The sequence below is a fragment of the Elephantulus edwardii genome, unplaced genomic scaffold (genome assembly GCF_000299155.1).
Source record: "Elephantulus edwardii isolate Elephantulus edwardi_28Jun2011 unplaced genomic scaffold, EleEdw1.0 scaffold00043, whole genome shotgun sequence".
NCBI lineage: Eukaryota > Metazoa > Chordata > Mammalia > Macroscelidea > Macroscelididae > Elephantulus > Elephantulus edwardii.
Genome location: NW_006399793.1, coordinates 14,731,634 through 14,748,365, shown reverse-complemented (window position 1 = coordinate 14,748,365; position 16,732 = coordinate 14,731,634). Strand labels below are relative to the sequence as shown.

Genomic DNA, 16,732 nt, shown 5'->3' with positions numbered 1-16,732 from the left:
TGACTCAGCCTCAGGATAATTCTCTGGGACTTCTCAAATAATTTATCTAAGAAGACATCTAAGCACTTCTTGTTCAAGGACATTGATATTGTTGGCCTCAATGAGAAACATAGGGATTAAAAATAATACTATAACCCACACCCTCAAAGAGTTTACTCATTGTAGGAGAGAAGGTAAATCTAAAACTGACTCTAAATCAAGTGGAAATAAAAATAAAAATAATAAAAAGTAAATTTTGATGAACCTATTCACTGAATTTCTAGAAATATATGCATCTTTGTTGATATATTTCTCCTTCTATGCCATTTCAGCTTTACTGTGTTTGGCCCCACAGTCAACACTCTTGGCACCAGTAGTCAGGAAATTAAAAGACATATTGCCATGGGAAAGTCTGCTGTTAGGGACTTCTCCAAAGTACTGAAGAGCAATGGTGTCTCTCTAGACTAAGGTGCGCCTGATACAGGCCATGGTCTTTGCAATCACTTGTTATGCATCAGAGAGTTGGACAATGCCGAGGGAGCACAGAAGAAGAATTGATGCCTTTGAGCTGTGGTGCTGGAGAAGAGTATTGAGGGTACCATGGACTGCCAGGAAAATAAACAGATTCATCCTGGAAAGGGTTAAACTGGGTGGCTCCTTGGAGGCAAGGATTCTGAGGCTCCGTCTAACATACTTAGGACATGTTGTAAGGAGGGACCGGTCCATTGAAAGGGGACATCATGCTTGGTAGGGCGACAAACAGCGCAGGAGAGGAAGACCCACTGAAATCAGTCTTTCTAGTCCTTGCACATTTCATTAAAACTGCTCTAGTCAAGACCCCTGATGACATCTAAGTTGCTAAATCCAGTAGCCAATTCTTAGTTTTTATTCTACTTACCAGTCATCCAGAGCACTGATGGCCTTTGGTGACCTAGTGCCAAGAAGCTGCACTACAGGCCTAAAAGCATGAGGCTTGAGGTCACCTGCAGCTCTGCGGGAGGATGGGCAATTTCCTCCTTTGCAATTAACTGCCTCTGAAAACCCACTGGAGGGTCAGCTGTAGGTTGGTTCTGACTCTACGGTATGCAACACCACCACCAGTCAGTCACGTTTGAGAGATTCTCACTCCCCACCCCCTCCAGCCTATCCCTGGCACTTATTGCCGTAGAGTTGTAACTTACACATCGCTGATCTTTCAGGAGGTTTCCAAGGATAGTGGGCTTTCCCCTAAAGCATTGATAATGCTGTACTGAAATTCTTTCTTTTCGTTGTCTCCTATTTCTCTGGTACTGTTCCTCACCCTGGTTTCTTCCTTATCTCCCTAACTATTAGAGGCTGACCCATCATCTCTGTTTACTCAGAAATTTACTTTCTAGCACTGACAGTCTCATGTCCTAGAGGCAAGAAGTTAGACTGCAATCCTAAAGGTGTGTAGTTCAAGGCCTTCAGCTGCTCCATGTGGGAGAAGGATGGGTAATCTCCTCCAGTGCAATTAATTTCTTCTAAAAACCTGCTGGACGGTCAGCTATGGCTATGGAAACCACTCAGGTCTGGGCAAACAAGAATAGTCTTTTCCCTCCATCTTGAATTGTGCTCCAGAGTGAATACTTAAACTCCTTTCTATACATACCACCTTAATCTTACTCATTCCATTGCTATGCACTAAGAATCCTCAAATTCCGCTGCCCTAAAGTTTCTCTGCCTATCACTTCACCCATTCTAGTAAATTAATAACAGCTTTTTCAGAGTTGCTCAGATTCCAAATATTGATATCCTCTTTAACATTTCTCTTTCTCTCATATCGTATCTCTAAGCCTAATCACTCATCTTCAAACTAGAATGGAGTTACTTCTTCCCACTCTGTTAGCTACTGCAAGAGCCTAACCAGCCATTTTTGCCTCTTCTCTGAATTATTTCTTCCTAAATCAATTTTCTTTCTTTTCCTCCACAGGCAACAAACTTATGATGTTGTGAAAGTTAAACTTGACAGTGAATTAATTTTCTTAGAATCTTCCAGTAGCTTTTCGGCCTGAGAACAGGACACAACCTGCCTAAGACTTGGAAAACCTTTCTCTAGGGTCTCCCGTAATTCTCTGACCTCATCATCTGTTACTCTTCCATCGGCTTTCTCTCCTTCAACCACACTGAGCAGTTAAATGTGATTTTTATGGCATCCCTTCTACCCTTACATCCTTCTGGTCTTTGCTAAAGACCTTTTCTCTGAAAGGCTCTTTCTTGCTGTCTGAAATTGCAGTTCCTTTTATATATATATATATATATACTTCCCATTATTCCATCCTGTTGTATTTTCTCCTTAACATTTACTTACATGACATAGTTTAAGTTTCTATTAATTATCAGTTCCACTTTGGTAGAATCTAAGCTCCCTAAGGCAAAAATTTTTGTTCACTGCTTTGCCTCAATGTCTAGAACAGTGACTGGGACATGGTGGGTGTATAATAAATATCTGTCATATAAATGAATTGATGAAGGCCATAAAACAGAAATAGATACAATTCTACAAGGGAATTTAGATATGCAAATGTTTTTTCTCAGGGAAGATGAATGCACATGAGTGGTGGAAGAAGTGGCACTTTATCTGAACCTTGGCGTATGCACAGATCTGGGTGACACTTGGACCTGATTCCCCTGCTCCCTGCTTCAGGTCTGAGGATAGTTACAGATGTACTAACTGTCTTGGACCCTACCCTCAACTTGGACAGAGGAAGACTCCTATTTCTTGTCTTATTCTCTTCTCTGACTTCCAGCTAGCTGTATACTAATAAGAATTTGTTCAATTCAGTATGAAGTTTAGACCTGACACAGTCCCTGGCCCAGGCATTTTCTAACACCAATGAGTGTGAAGTGCAACTGGACAAGTTTTTCAACTTTATGGTCCTGGACTCCACACTCACAAGTTTTTACACAATTTCACTTCAATTCAGACATCTAGAAAAATCTAAAGGAAGGAATTTCTAAAGGTGACATCTTTGAAGGCCTATAGAGATGCTTTAGGCTTTGGTGTCCTTAATATTGTTATCTATTGTCATAAAACAGTCTTCCTTTCTATTTATCCATGCAACCCTCTATTCATCCATCATCTATTTCAGAGCCTGTGTTTAAGTGAATTTTCCTGTATTGTAGCAGTGCTAGAGGAACCTTCTCCTTTCAAAGCACCTGCTCTGAGATAAAACCACATTCTACAGAAGTTTCCCTCCAGGTGTCAGCCAGCAATTTGCTTTTATTCCCTAGCTTGTGTTTGTATCTAGCCACTCTTTTTACTGACTGTCAGCCAGCTTCTCTTTTTCTAGTTTCTGGTTTCCTGTTACCACTCCTTTCTCTGCCTTTGAACAACTTCTTCCCAGACACTTAATTGCAGTCAAGCTACCCGTAAATTTACACCTCCCTTAACTCCAGTTTCCTGCCTCCAACTCCCATTGCCCTTTTTCTGGCATTGGCTAATCTCAAACATATAAATTGACTAACCAAATTCAGATATGTAATGTATTAAAATACAGTCACCTCAGTGGTTTCCAATGCAATATCATACTAAAGGGTAAAGTACTTTCTGAGGAAGTGTACTTGTCGTTTATACAGTTGGTCATGCATATTCAAGTGGGCAAAAAGTCCCAAACAAATAAATAAAAACACCCAAGCAAAGATGATGGAATTCACATGGCACATGACACAGTTCAAAGGTAGGTAAGTTAACATTTCAAAGTCAATGATAACTAAGGTTATTTCTTGTGCAACCACAAAATACAGGAATCAGAGACCTCTGTCTTCCCCTGTTTACTGACTTTATACTTTTAGCAACACGATGAAGGAAGACCCTCAATGACCTGGGCTGCTTGACATAGTTTCTGCAACAGTGGACTGGGGCATGGGTGAGATTGTTCTGTACCATCACGTTGGAACTGACCCATCCATAGCTGACCCTTTAGTGGGTTAGCATGTCTGAGATTGTGAACATGCAGCAGAATAGGGGGAAGTTTCAATCTCTTGTTTATAGGTCACCTTGAGTCCTCCTTGATGCGGTGACACCTAACAACAGCTATAGACCTTTTGTAGGAAAAGAAAAACTTTATGTTAATTGTCAGATTAGTTTGCAAGATCTCAATGATCTCTAACTGTAAATCTTATTTCTCCCATTTCTCCTCAAAAATTGCTTTTGTTGCACAGAAACTTCTTACCCTGCCAGGGAGGCCCTGCCTCTTCTCTGAAGAAAAAACAACAAACCCAAACAAAAAACCACCCCTAACAACAAAAAACCCCAACTCTGATTTAAGGTCCCTGAGAGTGTTGGCTCACCAGAAGCAAGTCAGCAGTCCTGACTTTCTACTCTAATGGCCTTAAGGATCCCAGACTTTCAGTGTGCCACGAGCACCAGGGCTCCAAGGTGAACAAAAATATCATTTAGAAAGTATATGAATAGCTTTTAATCCTAAATCAATGAATGTTATTTTTGGCTCTAGACATCCATTTAGCCAAATGGCTCTTTGGCAAAATGTAATACTGTGTGTATTTTGTTTTGCTAATCCTGCTGTTGTTGAGTCAATTCTGGCTCATGGTGACCCTCTAAGGCTAAATATCTTATCAGTAGGAAACTGACTCATCTTCCTGCTTTGCAGTGATGAGTGGGCTCAAACTTTTGACCTTTTGGTTAACAGTCCAACACTTTAGCTGCTAGCTATGCCAACCAGGCTCGTTGCCTTATTAATCCAAACTAAAACAAAAAATGTAGCATTTGGGTCACTTCTGACTCATGATGAGCTTCCATTTGATTTCCAAAGCTGCAATCTTTAAGAGAGGAGATTGCCCATATTTCACCTGCAAAGTGAGTGGTGAATTTGAACTATAGACCATTCAGTTAGCAACCCAACACATTATGCCTTATACCACCAGGACTCCAAACCAGTTGCCCACAGGTTGATTTTGACTTGTATTGATTGTGAAAAGACAGAGTGGAATTGTCCCATAGAGTTTTCAAGGATGTAAATGTGTAGAATCAGACTGCCATATTTTTCTCCCACTGAATGGCTGGGTGTTTGAAAATGCGTCTTTCAGTCAACAACTGAGCAAATGAATTATTCAGCCTATAGATTGCATAGGTATGGAGAAAAGATATAGTGCTGACACACAGCTTTCTTCTTTCTTTCTTTAAAAAACAACTATTGTTGTTATGTGTCATTGGATCACCTGCAACCCTGTATACAGCAGCCCTGAAGCCTTGTCTGTCCTGACTCAGTCTCAGTAATTCCAACATACCTACCTCTATTGCCCTAGTTACTGTATCAATCCATCTCATCCAGGGTCTTCCTTTCATGTGTTGTCCCTTCACTTTTCCAAACATGATGTCCTTCTCCAAGGACTGGTCTCTTCTGGCCACGTGTTCATGCACATTATGTTTTGGACATGTACTTTCTCTTTTATACAATCATTCATATATACATTATATTTTATATCATTAATTACCACTGGAGCTCTGGTGGCTTAGTGGCAAGAAGCTGCACTGAAATCCCGATGGCATGTAGTTCAAGGTTACCAGCTGCTCCGTGTGAAAAGGATGGGCAGTCTCCTCCCGTGTGATTAACTGCCTCTGAAAAGCTTCTGGAGGATCAGCTATGGATCAGTTCTGACTCTATGGTGCACAACAACAATTACCATGTCCTATGCCTATTATCACTGCATTATTTTCAAGTTCTATTCCACTCACTATGTTTTCCCAGCAATTTCCCCCTTCCTCTTCCTCTAGGCCCTCTTTTCTCCTTTTCCTTTTGAACATTTATGCATATCTTACTCAGTTATCCTCCTATTTTCACAACAACAGTGGCCGTATGCAATACTTGTCCTAAGGTGACTGAGATATTTCACTTGGCCAAATGCTCTCTAGTCTCTCCCAAATGATATAGTCTTTTGTGAACTCACTGCTCCTTCGTGCTGCATCGTGTGTGCACTATTCCATTGTTTGAAAGTACCACGGTTTCTCAATCTATTCATTTGTTGATGGACATTTGAGCTCCTTCCATTTTCTTGCTATTGTGAATAACACTGCTATAAACATAGGTCTACAAATGTTTATTTTTGTCTCAGTTCTGCTTTCCTTGGTTATATTTCTAGTAGTGGAATAGTTTGGTCATAAGGGATTTCCTATGTTCCTTTGGAGGAAACACTAAACTGCCTTCCATAGTGGTTGTACCATTTTACAATACCACCAGCAGGGCAAATCTCTCCACATCCCCTCCAACATTTATTGTTAGCTGTTTTATTTAATTTTCCTACTGCTGTTGGAGTGAAGTGGTATCTCTTATTTTTATTTGCCTCTAGTGATTTTGAACATTTCTTTGTGTTTCTTGGCCATCTGAATGTCTTCCTTCTCCATTTTGTGATTGGTTTATTAGCCTTTATATTGTGGAGGTCCTGTAGTATTCTATAAACTTTGGTTATGAGGCTGACACACAGCTTTCTTGGCTATGTTTTTTTAATATTGATTTTTTTAAAAAAATTCATACACATGTGTTTCATTTATATATATGTGTGTTTCACACATTCCTTCAGGTCCCCAATGGATCTTTCCTAATTTCTTCACCACCTTCCTCGGTGCACCAAATTATGTGACCTTGTGATCTCTGCCCTGTCTCACCAGACCCTCTGCTAGCTCCCTTCATCCCTTTGTGCTTTTATATACATCTTATTAGTTTTTTTTTAAGTTCCTCTAGTTGCCTGTGGCTAACAGTGACCCTAGGCACAATAGCTCTGAATCCTGCCCTATCCTGAGACAGTCTCACTGACTCCAACATGCTTCCTTACATAAGCCCAGTAACTGTGTCAATTCATCTCATCCAAGATCTTTCTCTCCTGCACTGTCCCTTCACCTTTCCAAGAATGATATCCTTCTCTAAGGACTGGTTCCTCCTGGCAACATGCCCAAAGTATGTGAGATGGAGCTTCACAATTTTTGCTTCCAATGAGGAAGGAACTTGGTTTCATCCTCTGTAGGACAGACCTGTTTTTTCTCTTGGCAATCCATAGTACGCTCAATACTCTTCTCTAGCACCACAACTCAAAGACATCAATCCTTCTATCATCCTTAGTCATTGCCTCTCTGATGCATATCAGGTAATTGTGAAGGCCATGGAAATTACTGAACAATATCAGTGATACCACACGCAAACAAAATCTTGCTGAAGATTATCCAAAAATGATTGGAAAAGTATATTAATAGAGAACTACCAGAAATACAAGGTAGATTTAGAGGAGGCCATGGCACTAGAAATATTGCAATATCAGATAGATCTTGGCTGAAAACAGAAAACTAAAAAAAAAAGGTTATCTGTGTTTCATTGACAATACAAAGGCATTTGACTGTGTGGATCACAACAAACTTGTAGATAAACTTGGGAAGAATGGGACTCTCAGAACACCTGGTTGTGCTCATGCAAAACCTGTACTTGGACCAGGAAGCAGTTGTCAGAACAGAGCAAGGAAACATTGCATGGTTCAAAATAAGGAAAAGACTGCATCAGGGATGCACCCTGTCCCCATACTTTTCAATCCCTATGTGGAACAGATCATTCTGGAGGCTGGGTTTTAAGAGGAGGAATGTGGTATCAGGTTTAGAGGAAGTTTCATCAATAATCTGGGCTATGTACATGACACAATCTTGCTTGCTGAAACTGAGGAGGTCCTGAAGCATTTCCTGCAGAGAGTAAAAGTCTGTAGTCTTCAATATTGACTGAAGCCCAATATTGAGAAAGTGAACATCATGATAGATGGGGACGAGATTGAGATTGTTAACAATTTCAGCTTTGTTGGTGCCACAATCAACACTCTTGCCACTAACATTTAGGAAACGAAAAGACTCATTTCATTAAGAAAATCTGCTGTCAAGGACCTTTTTAGAATGCTAAAGAGCAGCAATGTCAGCCTGATTCAGGCCATGGTCTTTGCAATTATTTGTTATACATCAGAGTGTTGGACAGTGACCAAAGAAGACAGAAGAAGAATTGATGTCTTTGAATTGTGGTACTTGAGAAGGATATTGAATATACCACGGATGGCCAAAAGAACAATTAGATCTGTCCAGGAGAGAGTAAATCCAAGCTGTTTGTTGTTGGTAAAGATTTTAAAGCTCCATCTCACATACTTTGAGCATGCTTCCAGAAGGAATCAGTCATTGGAGAAGGACATGATACTTGTAAGGGTGAAGGGACAGCACAGAGTAGAAAGACCTTGGATTGACATAGGAAGTAGGGTAATTAGGGTAGATATGCCAGAGACAGTGAGATTGGCCCAGAATAGAGCAGGGTTCAGAGCTATTCCACACATGGTTGCTATGAGTCATGGTCAACTCAATAGCACATAACAGCAATGACAATGGCCTGGATCAGGCACAAGTTAGTCACTAGACTGACATCTTACTAATTCTATTTTTATAATAGGGGTCTTATGTTGTGTTTGTCCAAGGTGATATGGTATTGCATTGTGGTTTTGATTTGCATTCTCTTATTGTCAGTTATTTTGAGCATTTGTTCATGTATCTCTTGACCATTTGACTGTTTTCCTCTGGGAAAAGTTTTTCCATATCTTTGGCTCATTTTGTATTTGGGTGGTTTATCAGTCTTTTTCTTGTGGAGGCCCTGTAGGATTCTGTAAACTTTCGTTATGAGACCCTTGTATGATATGTCATTGCCAAATGTTTTTCCCTAATCAGTAGGTTTTCTTTTCACCCTATTGGGAAGAATTTTTGATGCACATAAGGACTTAGAAGGTCCCATTAATCCATTTTGTCTTCTTCTGGTTAGGCATTTCTGGGTGTATTTGCCAGCTTATTTATATGATAGGCTAGAACATCTAAGTTTGGTCCCATTTACGGTTTCTGGCTTTACTCCTAGGTCTCTGATCCACTTGAGTTGAGTTTTTGTGTATAGTGTGAGATGTGGATATCACTTCAACTTTTTGCAGGTCTAAGTCCAGCTTTGTTTAAGTGATTGTCATTTCCCCATTTGATAGCTTTTGCTTCTTTGTTGAATATCAGTTGACTGTAGGTAGATGGCCTAATGTCTGGATTCTTGATTCTATTCCATTTTGTCTTTGTGTCTGTCATTGTACCAGTACCATACTGTTTTATTGTTGTTGTTAGATACCGTCGAGATGAGTACAACTCATAACAACCTATGAACAGCAAATTTGAACCCCATCCTATTCTATGCCATCTTTACACTTCTTGACACACTAGAGCCCATTGCAACCGTCTCCCTGTCAGTCCATCTGGTTAAGGATCTTCTTCTCCTTCGCCAACCCTCCATTTCTCCAAGCATGAGCTCCCTCTCCAAGGAGTAGCCTCTCCTGCAACTTGCTAAGTGTATGTAAGGCAAAGCCTCATCCTCCTTGCCTTCAAAGAGCACTCTGGCTGCAACCTCTCCAAGACATATTTATTAGTTCTTTAACTCAGAGGAATCAATCAATTCTTCTGTCATCCTTGTCCATTGTCCAGCTCTCAGATGCATAGCAATTGATCAGAAAGACCATGGACTGAGTCAGACACAAACTCACATCATTACTCCTCAATAATTTGGAAAGGTCCCTAACTGCAGACTTTTCCAATGCAGTACATCTCTTGATTTCCTGAATGCTGGTACCAAGAGTGTTAATTGTGGACACCAGCTGTGTAATATTTGGGAAAGAAAGAGACGTTCTGATCATGTAGGTATTAATCCCATGTTGTTGTTGCTCAGTTTAACAGAATGGACTCATAGCTGACCTTTCAAAGGGCATTCAAGGCTGTAAACTTCACAGGAGAAAACTGCCCATCTTTTTCTTGTGGAGCCAGTGGTGGAGATTTGAGCTACCAGAGAGATGTGGCCCTTAGATTAACAGCACAATTCCCTACAGACTACATTGCATCAAGTCAATTTACTCTCCCAGTGATCCCATGTGACAGAGTAGAATTGTCCCACTACAGAAGTGGATCTCCACAACCAGTAGGTGAGTGAGTTCCAACTGGTAACTTTCCACCATCAGGATTCCCTGTGTTGTTACTAAGTGACATCCAATCAACTATGATTCACAGTGACTCTATGAGCAATAGAGCTGAGCCTTCCCCTATCCTGTGCCATCATCACAATCTTTCCCTTGCTCAAGCCCATTATTGCAGTCACCATGTCAATTTATCTCAATGAGGGTCTTCCTCTCTTTTTTGACCCTCCATCTTTCCCAGCATGATCTCTTTTTCCAAGAAATGACTCCTTCTTACAATATGCTCAAAATATCTGAGATGAAGTTTCATGATCCTTGACACTAAGGAATATCTTGGTTGCATTTCTTTCAAGATGTATGTGTTTGTTCCTTTTTCAGTCCATAGAGAGAATTAACTGTATTCTTAGTGAATGCAACTTCCTACGGCACTGAGCACAGAGAAGACTGACAATCAGAGATAAGGCTGTACAAGCGAATAGAGGCCTTATAAGTGAATCAAGGCAGATACTAAGGACTTTTCATCTTTGTAGACATAATTCAAAGTTTGAAATTAATGTTGCAACTGAGGTCAACTTGAACACTGAACCTAGGCTGCTAATTGTATAAATTTACCTATTGTTGTTGCTGTTGCTTGCCTTTGAGTCGAGCATGACTCATAGTGACCCTATGAACAAAAACTCTGAAGCCCCTCTTCAACTATCGACATTTATCAAAGTTCATAGAGTTTCCGGAGGCATGTTGTTTAGGAAGTGGATATGTTTGAACAAAGATTAACAAATGTTTATGAACATACAAGTTAGAACAAATGTGTAAATTCTGTTTCTACTTCATTGAGAAGGAGCTTTTTTTAAACTTAAGACATTAGGTAAATAAAGTAACATTATAGTATAAGCTGAAGCACTTGTAGAAGCTTCTCGCATGTTTTCTTCTTGTGTCTAAGACTGCCACTGTCTAAAACCCATTGAACGGATTCTGAGACCATATTATTGTTGAAGCATATCATGATATTAGTACCATTTAATGTCATGTGATTAAAAGAAATGCCTATTATTTACTTGAATTTATTTTATGAACATGAAAAAAAAATCCATACAAATTGTAAGCTTTTTCTGTCTATAAACAAAGAGATAGAAAAAGAAACTTTGAAAAATTGTTTATCAGAAATGTAAAAAAGAATTACTATCCTGAATATATAATAATCTACTGAATATAGAAAGGATAATACTCAGGAACTATCCTTCCTAAAATAATTATTGTACATATTTTGATGTTTCTAAACTTTTTCTATGAATAAATATGTGTTATATACATAAGTGTATATATATTCATATTTATAATTTATATTCTCTTATAATTTTATATCTTGACATCTTTAAGATATAATCTTTAATGATCTATTTTACATTTCATCCATTATTAAATGGTTTTGAAAAGATTATTTCAATGGCTGTGTAAAGTACATTTTTTATGACTTTCCTAATTTTATTTAACTTATCATTTCCAGAAGTATAGATTGTGATTTTTTTTATGTGTAATGTAAGTAACATACAATAGTATTGTAAAAGAAAATTTTATATATTTGATATTTCCCTAAGGAATTAATGGAGCCAAGGTTATGAATATTATGAAGATGTTATACACTACCAAACCACCTACCTAAAGTTATGATTTTTGCAAAGCAAATTGAAACTGTGTCGTAAAAGACTTAAATTTTTTACATGCAAATGCAGTGATGACATATGTATGGATATATCCAAGAGAAATATTCTAAGATGCAGAAAAAGACTTACACAGAAATATGCTCACCACAGTATTAAAATAATCAAAACTGGAAAAAATTTTATGTCTGTAACACTTAGGGAAATGCTGAAAATATTTATTCTGTGAAACTTAACTATGGGATCCATTTAAAATAATATTAACAAAAATTAGGATCTGGAGATTGAATATGTTAAGTGAAAAATGAGGACATAGATACCACATAAAATGTGGTATCAACTATGTTGAGCAGAATTAAGAAAGACGTTTTATGAAAGTATTAACAGTTTTGGGGAAACAAGACTATAAATATTTTTATCTTTCAAATTTTTTGTATATTCTTGTAGATTACTTAAGAATTAAAAAGTGAATAAATAAAAGACAATTCTTCCCTCATTGTATGCGTTCATATGTTTTAAAAAGTTTTCTTACCAATGTAAGTTTTTTTAACATAATAAGTCATATGAATTTATTAAAGACTTGCCATTTTTATTTAGCTTTCTGAGTTTGTGTTTGTGCCTTCAGTACTTCCACAACAATTTTTTGCTTCTCAATAAGGAAAGCTCCCTTGATCCTGTCACGGACACTCTTAGCACACATAGGACCACTGTAAGCTCTGCTGACATGTTTTTTTGTTTTTGACAACCTCAATGAGAACTTTAGTTCTACAGCTTGGACCCGTCTTAGTCGGCCCTGGCACACACCACATGCAGATTTTGGTGCTTTTTCAACCTTGTAAAGGTAAACCATTCTGTTCCCAGGGGCTCGGGACAGCCTAGTTTTGTTAGAGGCTGTGTTGTAGGACAGCATACGATAGTAGGTCAGACGTTGGACCATTTTGAATGCTTCTGAACAGCCTCTCAGGAAGAGACAAATGTAAGTTTTAATATAAAACTTTAGCCATATTTCAATTTTCCAACAACAACAATGGTATGCATCATATTTTGTTTTTGTGGGGTGTTATTTCTTATCCACTTGTCTTTCACGTTTGGTCCTGCTCTGGACGTACGCTGGACACCCTCTGTGGTGGCTACAGGAGGGGAAGAGTTTAGAGAAAAGGTAGGGTTTATGGGGAGTACAGGGAAACAAGGGAAAAGGGAGAGGGAGCTTTCTGAGTTGGTGTATTTCAGAAAGTCAAAGTTCGTGACCCCAATTTCAGCTCATGGTGTGCCCTCCTGCCTCTGCCTACGCATTAGTAGTCAGTGTGTACTATTGTTAAGTGCCATCTAGTTGACTATGCCTCATAGTGACCCTATGAAGCCTATGAACAAAAGCTCTGACTCCTACCCTATCCTGCACCATCAACACCATTTATACCTTGCTCACACCCAGTGTTACAGGCACTATGTCAGTAAATCTCTTGAGCATCTTCCCTTTTGCAGATCCTCCAACCTTTCCCAGTCTCTCAAACCCATTGTTGCAGTTGTTATGAGAAACCATCTCATTGAGGGTATTTCTTTCGTTGATCCTCCACTTTTCTTTTTTTTTTTATAATTTAGTTTGTTTATTTTTCATTTCAATGAACATCTACAGAGATTTTGGAATTCCATTCATTCATTGTTGCACCCTTCTCTCCGCCCCTCCCCTCCCCCCCTTTGCTCCTCTCCTTGAAAAGCAAAAGAAAAACTCCCTCATTGGTACACAATCCCCCCTGCCCCTCCCCCAATCCCACCCCCAACCCCAAATATAATCCACTCTGCAACCCTCATTGCGTACTCCTATGATAAAAGTAATGCCCTAAAATATAATACTTTTAGACTATTCTCTCCCCCATAGACTTCAATGCCGTAAACATATCCACTTTTCTTAATGTATTTTTTTTCAAGAACCAGCCTTTCCTGACGACATGCCCAAAGTATGTGAAATTGAGTTTTACCGTCCTTGCCTCTAAAGAGTACCCTAGTTACACTTCTTAAAGACAGTCATGGAATATTCAGTACTCTTCTCCAACACCACACTTCAAAGACATTGATTCTTCCTCTGTTATCCTTATTCATTGTCCAGCTTTGAGACACACAGGAAGCAGTTGAAAAGACCATGACTTGCATCAGGTGCACCTTAGTCTTTAAAGTGATATCTGTTTTCTTTAGAGATTTGGAGAGATCCTTGGCAGCAGATTTTCCCAATACCAATGTCCTTTAACTTTTTGACTGCTATTACCATAGATGTTGATTATGGATCCAAGACAATTTTTATTAAGATATAATAATAGAAACCACACAAGGTTTTTAATTACTGGCTCCCTTACCATGAGCTGGCTGACTTGTCTTTAGGTGGTAGTCAATCAGTGGCCCTGCCCACAATTCCCCACAATTACTAAGAGATTTAGCAGTTGTGATCCATTGGCTGATTTTTGGAAATATATAGCCAGACCTTTCCTCCTAGTTTATTTCGGCCTGGAAGCTGTGCTGAAACCTGCTTAACATCTGACAACACACAAGCCCCTATTGACAGATGGGTGTTGTTTAAGTATCTCCTGTAATGAAGGTGAGATTTCTACCATTAAAACATTATAGTCCTTCAACAGGATCAAAATCAAAACCAAACAATCAACTGTCCTTGAGTTGATTGTGACTTGTGGTGATTCTCCCTTGGCTTTTTCCTAAGCTGTAATCTTTACAGGTAGACTGTCTCACTCTCACCTTTCTATTAAGGAGTGGTTGGTGTTTTTACAATCTTGAACTTTCAGGTAACAGCCCAGTATTTAACCCAGTACAGCATCAGGGCTCCTTAAGCAAGATAAAAAAAGAAAAAACCCTAATTGCTGTCATGCTTGAACCAACCCAAAGCTGACCTTCCAACATGTCTTTTGTGGCTATGGCTCACAGGAGAATATTGCCCAACTCTCTTCCTCAGGGAGCCTGTGGGCTGGCAGTGAAACTCCCTATGCACTAGTCCACTGTGTCTTTTTCCTGGCAAAATGGTACTCCATCTGTCAAATGGGTGTAAGCTTTAGGATCCGGAATTCGGCTTTGGTTTCTGTCTTGGCATTTCTCTGTGTCTGTTAGAAAGGAAGAAAAAGAAAGTTATTGAAGTTATTGCTTGATCTATTATCGATCCTGGGAAGAGCAGACAGGGAAGCATTTTGAAGAAAGATGTTCATCTTCAGGCTGAGACAGCACTTATCACTCCAGATCTCAGTCTTGATATCCATCTGTCAGTCTGTTTTAGATGTCAATCTGGGTTTGGTTGGGTTTTTCCCCCACCTTAAAATGAAAAGAAGAAGAATTTGATGAAATACAGAATAAGAAATGCTACGAAGGGGATTCAATAGGAAACTTTTAAAATTTTTGCAAAGATTAACGTGCTTCTGTGATTATTTTTGTATTTTAAATGTTATGTGCATATATAATTTTACATAAATGCATAAATATAATATGCTAGGATATTTTTTATTGGAGCATGCTTTTCAATCTTGTTTTCTCATCCCCCCATCCTCTCATGTGAAGTATCTACTTTAGCAGACTTTTTGGGAAACCTTTATAATTTCAGAATATGTCAAGTAAATTAAAACACCCCTTTCCCGACTCATATTTTTGGGTGAATGTTACACTTCAAATGTTAGCCAGGCTTGGAAGTACTGTGGCAACATTTTCTCATTAGTAGCTAGTCTGTGCTAAACCTATACTTAGAGAAGTGCTATCTACTTTTATGTGAAAAATTTAAACACTACATGTTGTTTTTGGCATGTGAATACATTATTTTTCATGTAACCTCACTTTAAAAATGTTCAAATAAATTAAATATATTGCTTTAAAGATATATAGAAAGAAATTTTTCTGGCCATTGACATGTAAGGGCATAGGGAACCCTTGGTAGTAAGGAAAATATTCTAGAATGATAGAGGTGACATCACAACAGAACCAGATGAAATTAAATTGATAGTAACAGAATACTATGAAAAGCTATACTCTGATAATTATGAAAACCTAGAGGAAATAGACAAATTCCTTGAAACTCATGCCCTACTTAGATTAAAATGAAAAGACGTAGAACACTTGAACAAACCCATCAAAAAAGAAGACATTGAAGTGGTCAGAAAAACACATCCTCACGAAAAAAGGTCCTCAACCAGATGACTTCACAAATAAATTCTACCAAACATGCAAAGAAGATATTTCACCAATTTTACTTAAATTATTTAAAAAAAAAATAAAGAATGAACACCCCCAGGGTCATCTTATGAAGTCAGCATAATCCTAACGCCAAAACCAGCCAAAGATACTACCAAGAAAGAAAACTATGGACCAATATCTCTCATGTATATAGATGCAAAAATCCTTAACAAAATCCTGGCCTATAGGATCAAACATATAAAAAAAATCATAAATAAGTGGGATTCATAGCAGGTATGCAAAGATGGTTGAACATAAGAAACACAATCAGCGTAGTTTATCACCTTAACATAGCGAATAATAAGGAACATGTGATCTAGCAATTAATGCAGAAAAGCTCTTTGATGAAAATCCAGCATTCCTTCCTTATTAAAACACTCAGCAAAATTGGGATAGAAGGGAATTTTCTCAACATAATGAAAAGTATATATGCAAAACAAAGAGCAAATGTCAATCTCAATGGAAAAAGACTAAAAACATTCTCCTTGCGAACAGGGACCAGACAAAGAAGCCCAATGTCACCACAGCTATTCAATATTATATTGAAAGTACTTGCTAGGGAAAAATGGCAAGAAAAGGAAATTAGAGTCATTCAGATTGACAAAGAGATGGTGAAACTGTTGTTATATGCAGATGACATGATAGTGTACACAGAAAACCCCAAGGACTCAACAACAACAAAAACAAAGCCTATTAGAGCTAGTAGACCAATTTAGTAGAGTGGCAGGATACAAGGTCAATATACAAAAGTCAGTGGGATTCCTCTACAGTAATAAAACACAGTTAAGAAAACTAAGAAATCAAAACTATTTACAATAGTCAACTACATGGAAACTACATGGGAAAATGTTCCTTATTCATGGATAGAAGACTCACAGTGAAAATGATCATCCTACAAGAAA

At 38.4% G+C, this 16,732-nt stretch overlaps 1 protein-coding gene across 1 annotated transcript; it reads right to left on the bottom strand.

Annotated features, from left to right (window-relative positions):
• Positions 1 to 12,204: 12,204 nt before the first annotated feature.
• On the bottom strand, positions 12,205 to 12,552 carry LOC102875895 (60S ribosomal protein L34-like). The gene has a single exon (XM_006885368.1). The coding sequence runs from the start codon at positions 12,550 to 12,552 to the stop codon at positions 12,205 to 12,207; it is 348 nt and encodes a 115-aa protein (XP_006885430.1).
• Positions 12,553 to 16,732: the final 4,180 nt, after the last annotated feature.